The 21991-nt window shown below is 45.1% G+C and overlaps 1 protein-coding gene and 1 long non-coding RNA gene across 2 annotated transcripts in view; one reads left to right on the forward strand and one right to left on the reverse strand.

Annotated features, from left to right (window-relative positions):
- LOC143293085 (uncharacterized) lies at positions 1-5518 on the forward strand. Its single transcript, XR_013056727.1, has 2 exons — positions 1-98; positions 241-5518. It is a non-coding gene; the product is annotated as an uncharacterized LOC143293085 (long non-coding RNA).
- The window catches only part of LOC143293084 (LETM1 domain-containing protein 1-like), a 26807-nt gene continuing 8747 nt past the window's right edge, over positions 3932-21991 (reverse strand). Inside the window, exons 6-9 of the mRNA XM_076603988.1 lie at positions 19249-19350; positions 17029-17163; positions 12426-12522; positions 3932-8669 (exon numbers count right to left, since the gene is read on the reverse strand). Coding sequence (XP_076460103.1) covers positions 8554-8669; positions 12426-12522; positions 17029-17163; positions 19249-19350 — 450 coding nt within the window. The 3' untranslated portion in view covers positions 3932-8553. The remainder of the gene's footprint in view (positions 8670-12425; positions 12523-17028; positions 17164-19248; positions 19351-21991) is intronic.

The raw sequence follows: 21991 nt of genomic DNA on the forward strand, positions 1-21991 counted from the left end.
ACACTATGGTGTCCAGCTGTGACTGGGTTCTTGGCAGTGAGGCATGCTAACAATGACACACTATGGTGTCCAGCTGTGACTGGGTTCTTGGCAGTGAGGCATGCTAACAATGACCAACACTATGGTGTCCAGCTGTGACTGGGTTCTTGGCAGTGAGGCATGCTAACAATGACACACTATGGTATGCTAACAATGACCAACACTATGGTGTCCAGCTGTGACTGGGTTCTTGGCAGTGAGGCATGCTAACAATGACCAACACTACCCAGAAGGATAGGCAGGGAGAGGGATACATTTTGGGGCCTATACCTATAAACTTAGGGTGTGACTGGATTGTATTTCTGTTTCTCACAACAGATTTCTCCATGTGAAATTTGGGCTGCTCTCACTGGGGAGAGTGCACCACTACACTGCAGATTGGTTCTGTTGTCAGTGTATTTGTTGAACAATCACAGACAGTTTTTCAACTGAATTTTGCCAGGGACAACCCTTACATTGCTGTAGGTTCTTTTACGTTCACTGAATTGCATGATTGACGTGGGACGTCAGTTTGTCATCTCTTCCTGAAGACTAGCACCCAGACCACCAGTCAAGGTCCAGTAAAGGACTGATGGAGGAAGTAAAAGTAAAACTGCTGCTTTCTCCCGCACTGATTGGCTCAGGGCAAGACACTCTGGCAGCATTTGGGATTGACATTTTTGTCCCTTCTACACCACAGCAAGTGGTCAGTTGCACAACGTGGTGTGCAGCTGACACTACCACAGTGGAGTTTAACAGCAGATCTGGTTGGAGAGGGCTTTGTTGTTGTGGCCAATATTAACAGCAGATCTGGTTGGAGAGGGCTTTGTTGTTGTGGTCAATATTAACAGCAGATCTGGTTGGAGAGGGCTTTGTTGTTGTGGCCAATACACTACATTTTAGTTCAAAGGGAAAAGGGTTTTCATGACAGTAAAATAATTTTCTCAACAGCAGTTAACAGGTGAAATCCTGTCAGTCATTACCCAGTATTTGGTATGGTTTACACTTTGCAGGTATTAGTTATTTTCATTTTTAATGTTAGTAACTAGTTCAGTGATATTGAAATGGAAGCCATTGGATCAGGTGCATGTGAGCCTGTGCGTGTGTGTGTGTGTGTGACAGTCAAGTGTATAGAAGATGTACAGATTCTTTGACAAGGCTGTTTTTTTTCAGTTGCCTATCAAATTGGATGAACAGATGAACAAGGCTGCTTGTTGATGATCTGAACTATACTTTAACATGTTGTCTTTTAACAGATGAACAAGGCTGCTTGTTGATGATCTGAACTACACTTTAACATGTTGTCTTGCTGTGGAAAAACATGTTGGACTCTGGGAACCTTTGTGAGAATATTTGTTTACCAGGTATATAAAGAACACAGTATCATTTCTCTGACTGTTCCTGCTTAGATAGCTAGAGGTATGTCTCACATACTGAAAGTATAGTAATATTGACAGCCTGTTAATTTTGATTTCCTGACTTCAGTAGATCTGTGTAGGGACATTGTCACTTTGGACTGTGATGAGTTACAGTTATCACTGACGTCAGTCACCAAATGTATTGATATCCTATGGAATCAGTGACAGCCTGTAATCTGATTTTGCTGTCTGATGTGTGACTTGTGTGTGGAAAGGGCACAGGTGATGCTTGGGGTCAGGGGGCACCATAGATGTGTTTAACAGCAGGGTGGAATGATGGTGTGGAGTAAGCTGGGCTCCAGGCCACAGAGAGGTGTGTATTTCAGACTGTGATATCATGTGTTGCTAGTCACCACTACACTACCTACACAACAAAATGTTCAAGCTAAAGGGGAGGTCCTTCTTTGTTGACACTTTTGTCAGCTTGCAATTTTTTCTGTTGGAATTGAATTATGAAGCATTGACGCATTTGGGTTGTTCTGAACTTATTATTTTCCTTCTCCCAACCAACCTGTGTTTGGTTGATCACTCCCCCCACCCCCCTCCTCCATTTTAATCTGCCCCTGAATACTTGTGAACCGTTTGTGAATATTTTTCTGGACAGTTTTGGACGGGATGATGATGTGTGACGTAGCACTGTAAGTGCTCTCTCTGTCTGTCTGTCTCTCTGTCTGTGTGCTGGCCTGGCATCTGTTGGCTGGCCCATCTGTTGAGAAGTAAGAAGAATATGACTGATGCCTGTCCTTCTGCTTGTTATGCACTTTTCATTGTCCATGTATCACATCATTATTGAAACTGGTTTGATGTCGTGTTGCTTACATGGACATTGAATTGGAAGTAGTCACCAGTCAACTTGTAATCAATGTAAAACTGTATGTTTTTATAGTAGACCTAGGCGTTTGTGGTGGTTGTCGTTTGCAGTATATACACAAGTATATGACTGTCCATGTAAAGGTACCTATATATTAAATGTAGAATAGTTTGTATTGCATGTATGTTTTCATGGTTTTTTGTGATAAAAAGTGGCATGTTGAAACTTAATTTGTTGCTTGTTATTAAAATTTTTGTTTGTTTTACCATAGCAGATTTTTTTCCTTTCATTGATATGTAACTGCACTTTTTTTTTTCTTCAATCCAAAATGTATGGAGTCTAACATGCACAGAGAAAGCAACAACATAGTCAGCCTGGTTATAGAATTGTGTTCCAGACTTGTGAGCATTTTGCACTGTGGGTAGAGCAGTCAGGGAGACAGTGCAGCACAGTGAAGGAAGGGACAGAGTCCCAGACAAAGGAGAGCAATCCTGTGAGACGGTGGCTTTGGAAAGATGGGTGTGGGTCAGTCAGCACACACCATGACTACAGAGGAAGTGTGTGGTGCCTGCAGTGTCAGGCTGTGTGGCCAAAGCTAGGGCTCCGTGGTTGTCATGTACTGAACGTTTGTGACTGGTCTTGGTGACCGCCTGTACGTCTTGCACACTTCCTCCTTTTCCTTTCCTGCTTTTCCTTTCCGCTTGGCTAGAAGAAGGATAAATGACTAGATGTATGTTCGTGGTATTGTCTTGTTCCCTACAAGTCAGACACAGTGGATCTTGGACACCCAAGAATGGATCCAAGCTGTGGTCATGACTGGGAATCCCGGCAACTTGTGGGCAGCAGCGCTGTAGATGAAGCACACACAGCATGAAGCCTGCTTTTGTCGTCAACTTTCCACTGTATGCCAGTTTTCTTGTTGCGACGATAGAGAAATCCAAATCAAGTTGTAGTCCTTTGTATACATACAACCTGTTGAAGATGTGACACAGCGTAATGATAATGAAGGGGAGTGGGAAAACTGTAGGATCTGTTTGTTGGAAATCAGAACCAGTCAAACTGGACACGTATGGTTGTTTCTTTCTCTGCCTCCTTTTGGTTTTTTTTTGTTTTTTGTTGTTGTTTTTTCTTCTTCTTACTGTTTTGTTTAATTACTGAACTTTATTTCAGACATAGGTGGAACATGATTTTTGCCTCGTGTTAAGCTGGGGGGGTTTCTGCAGTTTTTATTTTAACTTAATTTTTGCTCATGAACTACCACAAAGCATTTGTTGTAACAATAATCATTTCTATTCTGTTCACTAGACAACAGACAAGTGCTAAAGCAGTACTTGTGTTCTCCAGATATCAAAGGAAAAACAATGGGGGAGGTTTTTGCCATTTGGCCAGAAAAGTGTCCAGTACACTCCGAAATTGTTTACCTTTTGGTCTGCTTACAATCATTGGGGACAAAGAAAAGTTTTTGAGGAAGTTTGAACAAGACAATAAAAAAAGGACCGCTGTTTGTTTTATTTGTGTGGTGACCATCCAGTTGCAGAGTGTTATGTTTTTAGTTTATTATATAAGCTAGATGAAGAGGTAAATTTGACAGCCTACAAATGGTGATTCAAAGACAGTTTGTGGTTGGCAGTTTGTGCATCTAAAGCAGAGAGGAGGTCAGTGGAAAGGGGTGGGTGGGGGAGGGAATGGAGAAAAGAATGTTGAGCAAGACAGGTGGGGGTGTGCGTTTCAGCACTAGTTTGTGACCACCGGCAGTATGCCTATAGTCAGATCCTCTTCATTATTGCTGACAAATGTGTGGTGTTCCAGATATAACAGGAACATTTTCCCTTGAATCACATGCACTTTTCAAACAATTGTATGTAATTGCTTGTGGTGCTTGAAAGCTGCTGTTGTTTTTGTGCTGTCTTTTCCCTCTTTCTTTCTGCTTGCTGTTTCATGTCATTTGCTTTGGTCTCTTCTGTCAGGAATTCTGGAACATTCCGGCACAAAGTCTCTGTGGTCAGCTTGCCGCTAATAAAGAGGATATGCAGAAATAGTTCCTATCCACGTGGGGCTAGTTTTTGACAGAAGATTGTTGTCTTACCACAAGAGACGGACACAATTGTCTGCTTCAGTGTAAACTTGTCAGTGTTGCAAGAGACGATTCCTTGAGCCTTTGGCCACACAAAATGGTGAATTCGTTTTTAGTGGAATGAGATTCACTTTGGTGGAGGCTTTGGATGCACATTTAGTTCATCAACTTTTTTTTTTTTTTAAGCTACTGTCATTGAAGAGCACTGCTTTTCCAGCAACATCAGGATTACGTGACTGGTCCACAGAGACTGGTTTATCAACGCAAAGTGAATATTCATAACATTATAATCAAAACTGTTTCCCACAAGCAGGTATATTATGATTACAAAATGAATAAATAAAAAACAAGCAAACCAAGCCAGCATCTTTAAAACCAGACATATACAACAAGTAACTGGACACTTCAAAGGCCTGTTGGTGGTAGTTCAAGTTGAGAATGATGCCAGGGAGCTCAGACTACAGTAACATGATAGGCATCGGCAGAGGTGAAAATGTTGGTAGGTGTTGGTGGAAAACACACATGCTGTATGGAATGACACTTTTTCTTTTTCTCCCAGCACAAAACAAGTGTGGCAATGTTTCACTCAGTAACAATTCCTTCACAAACATCAAGGACCAAGTTGAGTTTACAAGAGCTGTCCAATACACACCAGCCAGCAGCTGAATGCACCATGTTGATGGCATCAGAACATTCTTTTCTTCGTCATCCTCAGGAGAAGATGGAGAATGATAGTTTGGGGTTTTTTTCCCAGCTCTTTCGATGTTTCATCATATATATATGCAACCATTTAATGAGTTTTGAAATGTTGGATTCAGTGCGAGGCAGTCTTGATCCTCCAGCAATGTGTGTACCTCTTTCCCTGCCCCTAGCCATGAAAGGTTTCCAGCACAGTTTTGGATCCACCAGGCATGCTTTACTTCACCCCTCTTCCCTGCCCTTATCATTATGATATCAAACACCACAACATCAAAAACAATTTACTCCACTCATTTTGACACTTCGGGTTGAACACATGGTTCACTGCGCATTTCAATAATCTCTTTACAAAAAGAAAAGTGAGAATATTTTATATTGCAAAGAAGGAATATGGTTTGATAATATCTTTGAGCTTTTATTTGTTAGACGTCTGTACTGTGAATATGGAAATTTGCCCATGTATATGATGTTGTGCAATAAATCAGACAGTCAAGTTGATAGACACTGGTATTTGAGTTTGCAGTGCTGATAAATGTGTGTGTGTGTGTGTAAGCTGCGGGATATGTGGTTGAAGGCAGCTGACAAAAAAGTTAATGAATGATGTGAATATTGTCACCACTTACTTCACCCTGCATGGGTGCAAGACCCAAACAAGGGGTTTGTGATCATGACCAACATCAGTATGGACATGACATCCGTCTGCATTCTGATAAGATCAGTCATAATCATCCATCCATTTGTGATCTTGAGCAAGATCAGTCAAGACTGGACATCCATTTGTGATCCTGATGAAGATCAGTCAAGGTTAAACATCCACCTGTGATCTTAACTGATAACAATCATGATAAGATATCCAAGCACCGCTTGACCCAAGGCAGAAAAACATAGCTGTGGTCAGCTAAGTATGGCTCAACAACTAACACATCATTTGAATTAATTTTAATGTCATTTAATTGAACTGAAGATAATGGATCACAAAGCTATCAACTTTACATACATCACGCCCAAGGAACAGACATGCACTTCAATGTCTTTCAGCTTCAAACTATGTCTTTTTGCATCAGGAGAGATCCACTATTATTTCTCTTCCCCAATCACAGTTCAAGGAAAACTAATTAGAGAGAGTAAAGACTTCACTGAACCTGGGAAACAAAACAACAGAAAAGCCTACAGCCACTATCATTGATCATCAGCATCACAAACAATGCACACCATCACCAGAAACAGTCTGCATGAAGACCCAGAGAAACATGGCATTGGTCAAACTGATGCCAGTCACATGCCATCATTGAATCCCTGCAGACAGCCTGGCTGGAAACTAGTCACACACTACACCCTGCCAAGTCTGGCACACTGATCACATTGCTGGGGACATCCTCTCCCTGACAAAACATCAAAAACACCATGCAGATTCTACATTTCTCACTTCTACCCTCCTACAGACTATAAACACCTCACACCTAAACCATCACCAAACACCACTGCATTTATAAAACAAATATCTGCCAACCATGGAAAGGCACCAAAAAATAAACAAAATCTATATGCCAGAGAAAATTCCAACCCCTTAGAAAGCTAAATGCACACTGACTACTGACAAATTCTCATGAAACTGTATTCCAAAAGAAGGCTTAAAAGATTTCAAAATACTTGTATTACTGTTTCCTCTAAAATATTCTATACATGTGACATGTACTTGAGACAGACTTCATCTCCACCTTGGTAACAATGGTCAGGCTGAGGCAAACATATTCCCCACAGACCAGGCCCACAAAAATACCACACAGGCACACATCATCCCAGGAAAACAACAGAACTACTAACAGCAAGTGTGCTTCAACACATTGGTTTGTGCACTCACAATGATTAGTGAACCACAAAAAAATACTTCTTTGGTCACAGTCTTCACTTCATTATGTCATCACATTCAGCAGATGAGTTTGACAATGAATGGTTTCTGACTGATGCAAGGAATACTGAGAATAACTATAAAATGCAGAATGTCTTGTAAGCTGGGGGCAGTTTGCAACTCTGTATGCATTTCTATGTGTGCAAATATGTACATTTCTTGGTGTGTAAACATTTACACATTTCAAGAAGTGTAAAAATGTGAACATGTGTACATTCCTAGGTGTGTAAACAAGTCATCGTGTGTTCATTGCTAGGTGTGTACATGCATAAACTTCAAGATGTGCAAACAAATGAACATTTCTAGGTGCACAGTCTTAGGAACATGCATACATTTCAAGGTGCACAAACATGTGAACATGCCTTCCTTTCCAAGTGTGCAAACTGGAGTGGAAGTGACTTACATGGTAATGGATGATTAGAAACTGCCCAGGACACATCACCATAAAAACACAGATAAAACATGGAGGTCTGTGTCCAAAGCCAAGCTATTTCACATGCTCAAACAACGAAAAAAGGAAGGAAAAAGAGGAAACAAAATCGCATATCAAGCATAACAGCAGCTGCAACAGTAACAAGAAAAAAAGAAAAAAAGATTGGCCTCTGTAACAACAATGATAATCTCAAAATAAAGCAGGTTAATACAAATACATAACACATCCATGTTCTACATAACTTAGATACACTTGTTTATGAATATCATAAATATTATCTACATTGACTGTTTCCGACAGTTGGACTGATTATGACGATATTTTACACAAGCAAATATACACACCTGCACACCATTCATTAAGTTTCACATCTTTGCGCTATGAAATAGAAGTATATTGGTGTCTGTAAATCCATTTTAGTTGTGACAATAAAATGGTCATGAGTACAAATGACAAACTATCTAAGCATCACACATGCACACACAGTCAATACACACAGAATGCCAATCCAATATCCCGTATGACATATTGCAGCAACAGAATGCAGCCACATGTTGAGAGCAGCAAGGACAAATGACATCAATCACAACAACAGGAAATGGATATTCACATTAAGTCAGACTTCAGGGCAAACATATGAGCCAAAATCCAACATTTTCTGACAGCCTTGCACATACACACACACAGCAAAGCAAACCCATCACATGTATCACACAGCACACATGGAACACACACACACACACACACACACTTAAACACACACAACACACATGGAACACACACACACACACACTCACACTTAAACACACGCAACACACATGCACACACACACACTCTTTCAAGAAAACAACACACACACACACACATGCATACACACACACACACAAACACACACACACACACACATGCACACACACACACACACACACACACACACACACACACAGGGAAATATAAAAGCAGAACCTAAAGCCCCAAAGCCCAACAACACTGTCACTACTTCCAAAACAGCCCACATGATCACACAGCAGGAATACACCTGCACTACCACCTTCCACACCTTCACTTTCCGGCTTCTGCTTCTTGAAAGACTTGACGACAAAGATGACGCCTTAGGGAGGGGAGGGGGGAGGAGGTGTGTTGGGGGTGGGGGTGCTGGGCCCTGCCTCTCCAGGCCCTGAGGTCCTAGGATCACGAGGGCCGGTGGATACGGAAGCGGTACCTCCATCCACCCATCAGGTCACGGTTGGTGGGCTGGCAGAAAGCCAACAGCAGCGGCAGGTGAAGCAAGAGAGAGGCGCTGTGCTCTGCACACAACACACAGCACACCTTCACCACTCATCACCCACTGTGAGTCGTATGACCATCACCACACCACAACCATCACCACTCATCACACACTGTGAGTCGTATGACCATCACCACACCACAACCATCACCACTCATCACCCACTGTGACCATCACCACACCACAACCATCACCACTCATCACACACTGTGACCATCACCACACCACAACCATCACCACTCACCACACACTGTGAGTCGTATGACCATCACCACACCACAACCATCACCACTCATCACACACTGTGAGTCGTATGACCATCACCACACCACAACCATCACCACTCATCACACACTGTGTGTCGTATGACCATCACCACACCACAACCATCACCACTCATCACACACTGTGAGTCGTATGACCATCACCACACCACAACCATCACCACTCACCACACACTGTGAGTCCTATGACCATCATCACACACCACAACCATCACTACACATCACACACCACAACCATCACCACTCTGTGAGTCGTATGACCATCACCACACCACAACCATCACCACTCACCACACACTGTGACCATCACCACAACCTCACCACTCACCACACCTGTGACCATCACCACACCACACACACCATCACCACTCTGTGAGTCGTATGACCATCACCACACCACAACCATCACCACTCACCACACACTGTGACCATCACCACACCACAACCATCACCACTCACCACACACTGTGACCATCACCACACCACAACCATCACCACTCACCACACACTGTGACCATCACCACACCACAACCATCACCACTCACCACACACTGTGACCATCACCACACCACAACCTTCACCACTCATCACACACTGTGAGTCATATGACCATCACCACACCACAACCATCACCAAAAACCACACACTATAACCATCACCACACACTATAACCATCACCACACACCGCAACCATCACCACACACCGCAACCATCACCACACTATAACCATCACCACACCACACTATAACCATCACCACACTATAACCATCACCACACCACACTATAACCATCACCACACTATAACCATCACCACACACCACACACTATAACCATCACCACACACCGCAACCATCACCACACTATAACATCACCACACTATAACCATCACCACACCATAACCATCACCACACACTATAACCATCACCACACACCGCAACCATCACCACACACTATAACCATCACCACACACCACACACTATAACCATCACCACACACCACACACTATAACCATCACTACACACGCATACCATCACACTAACCATCACCACACATGATAACCATCACCACACACACCGCAACCATCACCACACACTATAACCATCACCACACACCACACACTATAACCATCACACACACCACAACCATCACTACACACCACACACACCAACCATTATCACACACCACACACTCATAACCTCACACACACCACAACCATCACTACAACAACCACACACCACCAACCATCACTACACACCACACACCACAACCATCACCACACACCACACACTATAACCATCACCACACACCACACACTATAACCATCACTACACACCACAACCATCACTACACACCACACACCACAACCATTATCACACACCACACACTATAACCATCACCACACACCACAACCATCACTACACACCACACACCACAACCATTATCACACACCACACACTATAACCGTCACCACACACCACAACCATCACCACCACATGCAACCTGGCTTCACACCGTTTTTTAAGTGTGTTATTCTCTCTTCACTAAATGGTGGAAATGGGTAGAGCTAGTCTGGAAAGAAGTGAAAGAGCTATGTGCAGAGATCTGACAAAGTGAAAGAGGGAGACAGCAACACATGTGACTCCACATACCAACCACAGTATTCTGACAAAGGGAAAGAGGGAGAACCACAGTGATCTGACAAAGGGAAAGAGGGAGAACCACACAGATCTGACAAAGGGAAAGAGGGAGAACCACACAGATCTGACAAAGGGAAAGAGGGAGAACCACAGTGATCTGACAAAGGGAAAGAGGGAGAACCACAGTGATCTGACAAAGGGAAAGAGGAAGAACCACAGTGATCTGACAAAGGGAAAGAGGGAGAACCACAGTGATCTGACAAAGGGAAAGAGGGAGAACCACAGTGATCTGACAAAGGGAAAGAGGGAGAACCACAGTGATCTGACAAAGGGAAAGAGGGAGAACCACAGTGATCTGACAAAGGGAAAGAGGGAGAACCACAGTGATCTGACAAAGGGAAAGAGGGAGAACCACACAGATCTGACAAAGGGAAAGAGGGAGAACCACAGTGATCTGAAAAGAGGGAGAACCACAGTGATCTGACAAAGGGAAAGAGGGAGAACCACACAGATCTGACAAAGGGAAAGAGGGAGAACCACAGTGATCTGACAAAGGGAAAGAGGGAGAACCACAGTGATCTGACAAAGGGAAAGAGGAAGAACCACAGTGATCTGACAAAGGGAAAGAGGGAGAACCACAGTGATCTGACAAAGGGAAAGAGGGAGAACCACAGTGATCTGACAAAGGGGAAGAGGGAGAACCACAGTGATCTGACAAAGGGAAAGAGGGAGAACCACAGTGATCTGACAAAGGGAAAGAGGGAGAACCACAGTGATCTGACAAAGGGAAAGAGGGAGAACCACAGTGATCTGACAAAGGGAAAGAGGGAGAACCACAGTGATCTGACAAAGGGAAAGAGGGAGAACCACAGTGATCTGACAAAGGGAAAGAGGGAGAACCACAGTGATCTGACAAAGGGAAAGAGGGAGAACCACAGTGATCTGACAAAGGGAAAGAGGGAGAACCACAGTGATCTGACAAAGGGAAAGAGGGAGAACCACAGTGATCTGACAAAGGGAAAGAGGGAGAACCACACAGATCTGACAAAGGGAAAGAGGGAGAACCACAGTGATCTGACAAAGGGAAAGAGGGAGAACCACAGTGATCTGACAAAGGGAAAGAGGGAGAACCACAGAGATCTGACAAAGGGAAAGAGGGAGAACCACAGTGATCTGACAAAGGGAAAGAGGGAGAACCACAGAGATCTGACAAAGGGAAAGAGGGAGAACCACAGAGATCTGACAAAGGGAAAGAGGGAGAACCACACAGATCTGACAAAGGGAAAGAGGGAGAACCACAGTGATCTGAAAAGAGGGAGAACCACAGTGATCTGACAAAGGGAAAGAGGGAGAACCACAGTGATCTGAAAAGAGGGAGAACCACACAGATCTGACAAAGGGAAAGAGGGAGAACCACAGTGATCTGAAAAGAGGGAGAACCACAGTGATCTGACAAAGGGAAAGAGGGAGAACCACACAGATCTGACAAAGGGAAAGAGGGAGAACCACACAGATCTGACAAAGGGAAAGAGGGAGAACCACAGTGATCTGACAAAGGGAAAGAGGGAGAACCACACAGATCTGACAAAGGGAAAGAGGGAGAACCACAGTGATCTGAAAAGAGGGAGAACCACAGTGATCTGACAAAGGGAAAGAGGGAGAACCACACAGATCTGACAAAGGGAAAGAGGGAGAACCACAGTGAGATCTGACAAAGGGAAAGAGGGAGAACCACAGTGATCTGACAAAGGGAAAGAGGGAGAACCACAGTGATCTGACAAAGGGAAAGAGGGAGAACCACACAGATCTGACAAAGGGAAAGGAGGAGACAGCAACACATGTGACTCAACGTACCATCCACAGTCTGGCTGATGGCAGTCCAGTGGTGCAGGAAGCTAATGCGTTCATGGCGCTGAAGGCCCACAGGGTTCAAACCTCGCCAGAAACACGCCTGAAACAGACCCAGTGAAATGACTGCACCTTGGTTTCATCAGCTATCCTTCAGCGTTGCTTTCTGTCAGCAGACCCCACAAGGCTGTCCTTATCAGGGCTGATTCAGTTCACTTTCTGTCAGCAGACCACACAAGGCTGTCCTTATCAGGGCTGATTCAGTTCACTTTCTGTCAGCAGACCACACAAGGCTGTCCTTATCAGGGCTGATTCAGTTCACTTTCTGTCAGCAGACCACACAATGCTGTCTTTATCAGGGCTGATTCAGTTCACTTTCTGTCAGCAGACCACACAATGCTGTTCTTATCAGGGCTGATTCAGTTCACTTTCTGTCAGCAGACCACACAAGGCTGTCCTTATCAGGGCTGATTCAGTTCACTTTCTGTCAGCAGACCACACAATGCTGTCCTTATCAGGGCTGATTCAGTTCACTTTCTGTCAGCAGACCACACAATGCTGTCCTTATTAGGGCTGATTCAGTTCACTTTCTGTCAGCAGACCCCACAATGCTGTCCTTATCAGGGCTGATTCAGTTCACTTTCTGTCAGCAGACCACACAAGGCTGTCCTTAGGGCTGATTCAGTTCACTTTCTGTCAGCAGACCACACAAGGCTGTCCTTATCAGGGCTGATTCAGTTCACTTTCTGTCAGCAGACCACACAAGGCTGTCCTTATCAGGGCTGATTCAGTTCACTTTCTGTCAGCAGACCACACAAGGCTGTCCTTAGGGCTGATTCAGTTCACTTTCTGTCAGCAGACCACACAAGGCTGTCTTTATCAGGGCTGATTCAGTTCACTTTCTGTCAGCAGACCACACAATGCTGTTCTTATCAGGGCTGATTCAGTTCACTTTCTGTCAGCAGACCACACAAGGCTGTCCTTAGGGCTGATTCAGTTCACTTTCTGTCAGCAGACCACACAAGGCTGTCCTTATCAGGGCTGATTCAGTTCACTTTCTGTCAGCAGACCACACAAGGCTGTTCTTATCAGGGCTGATTCAGTTCACTTTCTGTCAGCAGACCACACAAGGCTGTCCTTAGGGCTGATTCAGTTCACTTTCTGTCAGCAGACCACACAAGGCTGTCCTTATCAGGGCTGATTCAGTTCACTTTCTGTCAGCAGACCACACAATGCTGTCCTTATCAGGGCTGATTCAGTTCACTTTCTGTCAGCAGACCACACAAGGCTGTCCTTAGGGCTGATTCAGTTCACTTTCTGTCAGCAGACCACACAAGGCTGTCCTTAGGGCTGATTCAGTTCACTTTCTGTCAGCAGACCACACAAGGCTGTCCTTATCAGGGCTGATTCAGTTCACTTTCTGTCAGCAGACCACACAAGGCTGTCCTTAGGGCTGATTCAGTTCACTTTCTGTCAGCAGACCGCACAATGCTGTCCTTATCAGGGCTGATTCAGTTCACTTTCTGTCAGCAGACCACACAAGGCTGTCCTTATCAGGGCTGATTCAGTTCACTTTCTGTCAGCAGACCACACAAGGCTGTCTTTATCAGGGCTGATTCAGTTCACTTTCTGTCAGCAGACCCCACAAGGCTGTCCTTAGGGCTGATTCAGTTCACTTTCTGTCAGCAGACCACACAAGGCTGTCCTTATCAGGGCTGATTCAGTTCACTTTCTGTCAGCAGACCACACAAGGCTGTCCTTATCAGGGCTGATTCAGTTCACTTTCTGTCAGCAGACCACACAAGGCTGTTCTTATCAGGGCTGATTCAGTTCACTTTCTGTCAGCAGACCACACAAGGCTGTCCTTAGGGCTGATTCAGTTCACTTTCTGTCAGCAGACCACACAAGGCTGTCCTTATCAGGGCTGATTCAGTTCACTTTCTGTCAGCAGACCACACAATGCTGTCCTTATCAGGGCTGATTCAGTTCACTTTCTGTCAGCAGACCACACAAGGCTGTCCTTAGGGCTGATTCAGTTCACTTTCTGTCAGCAGACCACACAAGGCTGTCCTTAGGGCTGATTCAGTTCACTTTCTGTCAGCAGACCACACAATGCTGTCTTTATCAGGGCTGATTCAGTTCACTTTCTGTCAGCAGACCACACAAGGCTGTCTTTATCAGGGCTGATTCAGTTCACTTTCTGTCAGCAGACCACACAAGGCTGTCCTTATCAGGGCTGATTCAGTTCACTTTCTGTCAGCAGACCACACAAGGCTGTCCTTAGGGCTGATTCAGTTCACTTTCTGTCAGCAGACCACACAAGGCTGTCCTTATCAGGGCTGATTCAGTTCACTTTCTGTCAGCAGACCACACAAGGCTGTCCTTAGGGCTGATTCAGTTCACTTTCTGTCAGCAGACCACACAAGGCTGTCTTTATCAGGGCTGATTCAGTTCACTTTCTGTCAGCAGACCACACAAGGCTGTTCTTATCAGGGCTGATTCAGTTCACTTTCTGTCAGCAGACCACACAAGGCTGTCCTTAGGGCTGATTCAGTTCACTTTCTGTCAGCAGACCACACAAGGCTGTCCTTATCAGGGCTGATTCAGTTCACTTTCTGTCAGCAGACCACACAAGGCTGTCCTTATCAGGGCTGATTCAGTTCACTTTCTGTCAGCAGACCACACAAGGCTGTTCTTATCAGGGCTGATTCAGTTCACTTTCTGTCAGCAGACCACACAAGGCTGTCCTTATCAGGGCTGATTCAGTTCACTTTCTGTCAGCAGACCACACAAGGCTGTCCTTATCAGGGCTGATTCAGTTCACTTTCTGTCAGCAGACCACACAATGCTGTTCTTATCAGGGCTGATTCAGTTCACTTTCTGTCAGCAGACCACACAATGCTGTTCTTATCAGGGCTGATTCAGTTCACTTTCTGTCAGCAGACCACACAAGGCTGTCCTTAGGGCTGATTCAGTTCACTTTCTGTCAGCAGACCACACAAGGCTGTCCTTATCAGGGCTGATTCAGTTCACTTTCTGTCAGCAGACCACACAAGGCTGTCCTTATCAGGGCTGATTCAGTTCACATTGTCAGCAGACCACACAAGGCTGTCCTTATCAGGGCTGATTCAGTTCACTATCAGTTTCTCAAGGAGGCATCACTGCATTTGGACAAACCCATATATATGCTACACCACATCTGCTAGGCAGATGCCTGACCAGCAGCATAACCCAACGCGTTTGGTCAGGCCTTGAGGGCATGTATATATATTTGTGTACCTATGTATCAGTGTGGATTTCGTCTACAGAATTTTGCCAGAGGACAACACTCTCGTTGCCATGGGTTCTTTTTCAGTGTACCAACTGCGTGCTGCACACGGGACATCGTTTTATAGTCTCATCCGACCGACTACATGCTCAGTTTGATTTTCCACTCAAACTTAATAATAATGGTATTTATATAGCGCTGGATCTTGTGCAGAGACAAATCAAAGCGCTTTCGCACCAGTCATTCACACACATGCATAACCAAAACTGTTGAAACTAAAGACAAGGAAGGGCAGGCAAGGGAGGCTATTTTGGGAAGAGGTTGGTTTTAAGGCCAGACATGAAAGAGCTGAGTGTAGAGACTTGACGAAGCGAAAGAGGAAGTTCATTCCAATCGCAAGGTCCAGAGACAGTGAAAGAACGGCGCCCAACAGTCGAGTGTTTGAATCTGGGTATGCGTAAACAGAGTGGATCCGAAGCCGATCGTAGTGAGCGAGATGGAGTGTAGAGGTGAAGGCAGCCGCAGAGATAGGAAGGGGCAGTTTTGTGAATGCATCTATAACATAGAGTGCTGATCTTGTACTTTATTCGGTGTGAGACAGGGAGATGTGAGAAAGACGAGAGCAGGAACTGAACCCAGACCCTCACAGACTCTATCCTGGCAGACAAGTGGCCTGATACTGCCACCTTCGTCAGGGCTGACGACACTGTCAATATCAACTGCACATAACCTGGGACAGTGGAGGGTTACAAACCCCCGCACCTGGAAATCAAAAGTACGGTCACATTCATGCACATAGGACATAATACAATGTTGACTATCACGTCAATTTTTCATCAGAGAATTGAAAAACGTAACACGAACACAATCATAATTACACATAATACCCAAGATTAAATATGACAACAGGCATACAATGCCAGCAGGCAATTCACACATCCTTGATGCCCAATCATCAAGTGTAGACAAAGAGAACAAATATTCAAGGCTTACTGGTAACAAATGTAGGTGACTTGACCAGCAAGGCAGAACACCACACAGGAACAGACGACAGAAAGAATGGAAAGGCCAGGAACACAGTGACAGAAACAAGGACACTTCTAGCACACAATTTCCTCAAAGTGGGGATACACATGCATACACAAACACTGAAAAACAAGCTCAAACACACACACATACACACATGCAAAAGCTGACAGACACACATCCACTCACATGCACACACTCACTCACAAATACCTACTCACAAATGCGCTTGCACACACACACACACACACACACAGACACACACCCTTGAAACCTTGACACCACAGACAGCAGACAGGACAGATGGAGTCTTACCCGCTCCAGCTCGAAGTCATTCATGTTCTCGATGCCTTCCCGCGCCATCGCCATGTCCGTGTAGTGCAGCAACATGGCATCATGTCGCAGCCATCGCCGCCGTAATGACATCCGCATTAGCTTGCCCAGGTGACGCTGACCACAACAGACACACTATATACCTTTGGCCAGGTGACGCTGACCACAACAGACACACGCTGACCACAACAGACACACTATATACCTTTGGCCAGGTGACGCTGACCACAACAGACACACGCTGACCACAACAGACACACTATATACCTTTGGCCAGGTGACGCTGACCACAACAGACACACTGTATACCTTTGGCCAGGTGACGCTGACCACAACAGACACACTATATACCTTTGGCCAGGTGACGCTGACCACAACAGACACACTGTATACCTTTGGCCTGGTGACGCTGACCACAACAGACACACTGTATACCTTTGGCCTGGTGACGCTGACCACAACAGACACACTGTATACCTTTGGCCTGGTGACGCTGACCACAACAGACACACTATGTACCTTTGGCCAGGTGACGCTGACCACAACAGACACACTGTATACCTTTGGCCTGGTGACGCTGACCACAACAGACACACTATATACCTTTGGCCAGGTGACGCTGACCACAACAGACACACTGTATACCTTTGGCCTGGTGACGTTGACCACAACAGACACACTATATACCTTTGGCCAGGTGACGCTGACCACAACAGACACACTATGTACCTTTGGCCAGGTGACACTGACCACAACAGACACTCTATATACCTTTGGCCTGTATTTCACACATCTGTCAGCATGTATTTCACACATCTGTCAGCATGTATTTCACACATCTGTCAGCATGTATTCCACACATCTGTCAGCATGTATTTGACACATCTGTCAGCATGTATTTCACACATGTATCTTTTAGGCCACTGGGCTCTCCCTCCCAAACTCTCTCTCAATTCTACAACACTGCATGAAGAGATCTTAGAGTAAGGCACACTGGTCTAATGGCAACGATCAAATTACCATCTACCTGCTGAAACTCTATCCAGCTTTGAGACCAGGCTGAAGGAATCTGACCATGTCACAAACTGATTACTGTAGCATTCATTTTGTATTCATATAAAACAAAGAAAGAAAAGAAGGGAAGATAAGATGTATTCAATGTACCATGTGAAGATCAAATTTGGACTATCACTTTGACAGGACAGTGACCAGGTCAGAGCAGACTAATGTGTATTTGACATAAAATGACATGACAGGACAGTGAGCAGGTCAGAGCAGAATAATGTGTATTTGACATAAAATGACATGACATGACATTGACCAGGTCAGAGCAGAATAATGTATATTTGACATAAAATGACATGACATGACATTGACCAGGTCAGAGCAGAATAATGTGTATTTGACATGACATGACATGACATTGACCAGGTCAGAGCAGAATAATGTGTATTTGACATGACATGACAGGACATTGACCAGGTCAGAGCAGAATAATGTGTATTTGACATGACAGTGACCAGATCAATGCAAAGCGCTGTGTATTTGACTGACATGACAGTGACCAGATTAATGCACAGCGCTGTGTATCTGACTGACATGACAGTGACCAGATCAATACACAGCGCTGTGTTTGACATGACATGACAGTGACCAGATCAATACACAGCGCTGTGTTTGACATGACATGACAGTGGCCAGATCAATCCACAGCACTGTGTTCACCATGACATGACCAGATCAATGCACAGCACTGTGTATTTGACATGACATGACATGACATGACAGTGACCAGATCAATGCAGAGCACTGTGTATTTGACATGACAGTGAGCAGATCAATGCACAGCGCTGTGTATTTGACATGATAACAGTGACCAGATCAATCCACAGCGCTGTGTATTTGACATGACAGTGACCAGATCAATGCACAGCGCTGTGTATTTGACATGACATGACTGACCAGATCAATGCACAGTGCAGTGTGTGTGACATGACATGACCAGATCAATGCACAGCACTGTGTATTTGACATGACATGACCAGATCAATGCACAGTGCAGTGTGTGTGTGACATGACATGACCAGATCAATGCACAGTGCAGTGTGTGTGACATGACATGACCAGATCAATGCACAGCGCTGTGTGTTGGACATGACATGACTGACCAGATCAGACCAGAGCACAGTGTACAGCACTGACCACATAGGCGATGGACAGTCGCTCCAGGTTGTAGGGGTAAGACTCAAAGAGTGGCTTCACGACCAGGATGTCTGTCACAGTAGGGTGCACGGAATGCTGAAGCTGAAACACACATCAACACCCTCAGTCTTTAAAAAAAACCCATCTACATTGTGTATGAAATCCAAACAGTGATGAAACCGACATACAGAAGCTGCAGTCACTGCTGCCCGCATCATGTTAGGATTCTTTCTGTGTGCTGTCCCCTTTCCTCTTCTGGTTTTTACTTCTTGTTGTTTGTAGTTCTTTTGTGTTGCTTGTTGCTACTGTTTTTCCAAACAGCATTTACAGCACCCACCCACCTTTCTGACGATGTTGAACACCCTGTCCTCAAGACAAATCATCAGACAACAGTCAGAACAACACACACAACACCTGCCCACCTTTCTGACGATGTTGAACACCCTGTCCTCAAGACAAATCATCAGACAACAGTCAGAACAACACACAACACCTGCCCACCTTTCTGACGATGTTGAACACCCTGTCCTCAAGACAAATCATCAGACAACAGTCAGAACAACACACAACACCTGCCCACCTTTCTGACGATGTTCAACACCCTGTCCTCAAGACAAATCATCAGACAACAGTCAGAACAACACACAACACCTGCCCACCTTTCTGACGATGTTGAACACCCTGTCCTCAAGACATACCATCAGACAACAATCAGAACAACACACAACACCTGCCCACCTTTCTGACGATGTTCAACACCCTGTCCTCAAGACAAATCATCAGACAACAGTCAGAACAACACACACAACACCTGCCCACCTTTCTGACGATGTTCAACACCCTGTCCTCAAGACAAATCATCAGACAACAGTCAGAACAACACACACAACACCCACCCACCTTTCTGACGATGTTCAACACCCTGTCCTCAAGACAAATCATCAGACAACAGTCAGAACAACACACAACACCTGCCCACCTTTCTGACGATGGTGAACACCCTGTCCTCAAGACAAATCATCAGACAACAGTCAGAACAACACACAACACCTGCCCACCTTTCTGACGATGTTCAACACCCTGTCCTCAAGACAAATCATCAGACAACAGTCAGAACAACACACAACACGTGCCCACCTTTCTGACGATGTTCAACACCCTGTCCTCAAGACAAATCATCAGACAACAGTCAGAACAACACACAACACCTGCCCACCTTTCTGACGATGTTGAACACCCTGCCCTCAAGACAAACCATCAGACAACAATCAGAACAACACACACAACACCTGCCCACCTTTCTGACGATGTTCAACACCCTGTCCTCAAGACAAATCATCAGACAACAGTCAGAACAACACACAACACCCACCCACCTTTCTGACGATGTTGAACACCCTGTCCTCAAGACAAACCATCAGACAACAGTCAGAACAACACACACAACACCTGCCCACCTTTCTGACGATGTTCAACACCCTGTCCTCAAGACAAACCATCAGACAACAGTCAGAACAACACACAACACCTGCCCACCTTTCTGACGATGGTGAACACCCTGTCCTCAAGACAAATCATCAGACAACAGTCAGAACAACACACACAACACCTGCCCACCTTTCTGACGATGTTGAACACCCTGTCCTCAAGACAAATCATCAGACAACAGTCAGAACAACACACAACACCTGCCCACCTTTCTGACGATGTTGAACACCCTGTCCTCAAGACAAATCATCAGACAACAGTCAGAACAACACACAACACCTGCCCACCTTTCTGACGATGTTCAACACCCTGTCCTCAAGACAAACCATCAGACAACAGTCAGAACAACACACAACACCTGCCCACCTTTCTGACGATGTTGAACACCCTGCCCTCAAGACAAATCATCAGACAACAGTCAGAACAACACACACAACACCTGCCCACCTTTCTGACGATGTTCAACACCCTGTCCTCAAGACAAATCATCAGACAACAGTCAGAACAACACACAACACCTGCCCACCTTTCTGACGATGTTCAACACCCTGTCCTCAAGACAAATCATCAGACAACAGTCAGAACAACACACAACACCTGCCCACCTTTCTGACGATGTTCAACACCCTGTCCTCAAGACATACCATCAGACAACAGTCAGAACAACACACAACACCTGCCCACCTTTCTGACGATGTTGAACACCCTGTCCTCAAGACAAATCATCAGACAACAGTCAGAACAACACACAACACCTGCCCACCTTTCTGACGATGTTCAACACCCTGTCCTCAAGACAAACCATCAGACAACAGTCAGAACAACACACAACACCTGCCCACCTTTCTGACGATGTTCAACACCCTGTCCTCAAGACAAATCATCAGACAACAGTCAGAACAACACACAACACCTGCCCACCTTTCTGACGATGTTCAACACCCTGTCCTCAAGACAAATCATCAGACAACAGTCAGAACAACACACAACACCTGCCCACCTTTCTGACGATGTTCAACACCCTGTCCTCAAGACAAATCATCAGACAACAGTCAGAACAACACACACAACACCTGCCCACCTTTCTGACGATGTTCAACACCCTGTCCTCAAGACAAATCATCAGACAACAGTCAGAACAACACACACAACACGTGCCCACCTTTCTGACGATGTTGAACACCCTGTCCTCAAGACAAACCATCAGACAACAGTCAGAACAACACACACAACACCTGCCCACCTTTCTGACGAT

Source organism: Babylonia areolata, chromosome 18 (genome assembly GCF_041734735.1).
Source record: "Babylonia areolata isolate BAREFJ2019XMU chromosome 18, ASM4173473v1, whole genome shotgun sequence".
NCBI classification, from domain to species: domain Eukaryota; kingdom Metazoa; phylum Mollusca; class Gastropoda; order Neogastropoda; family Buccinidae; genus Babylonia; species Babylonia areolata.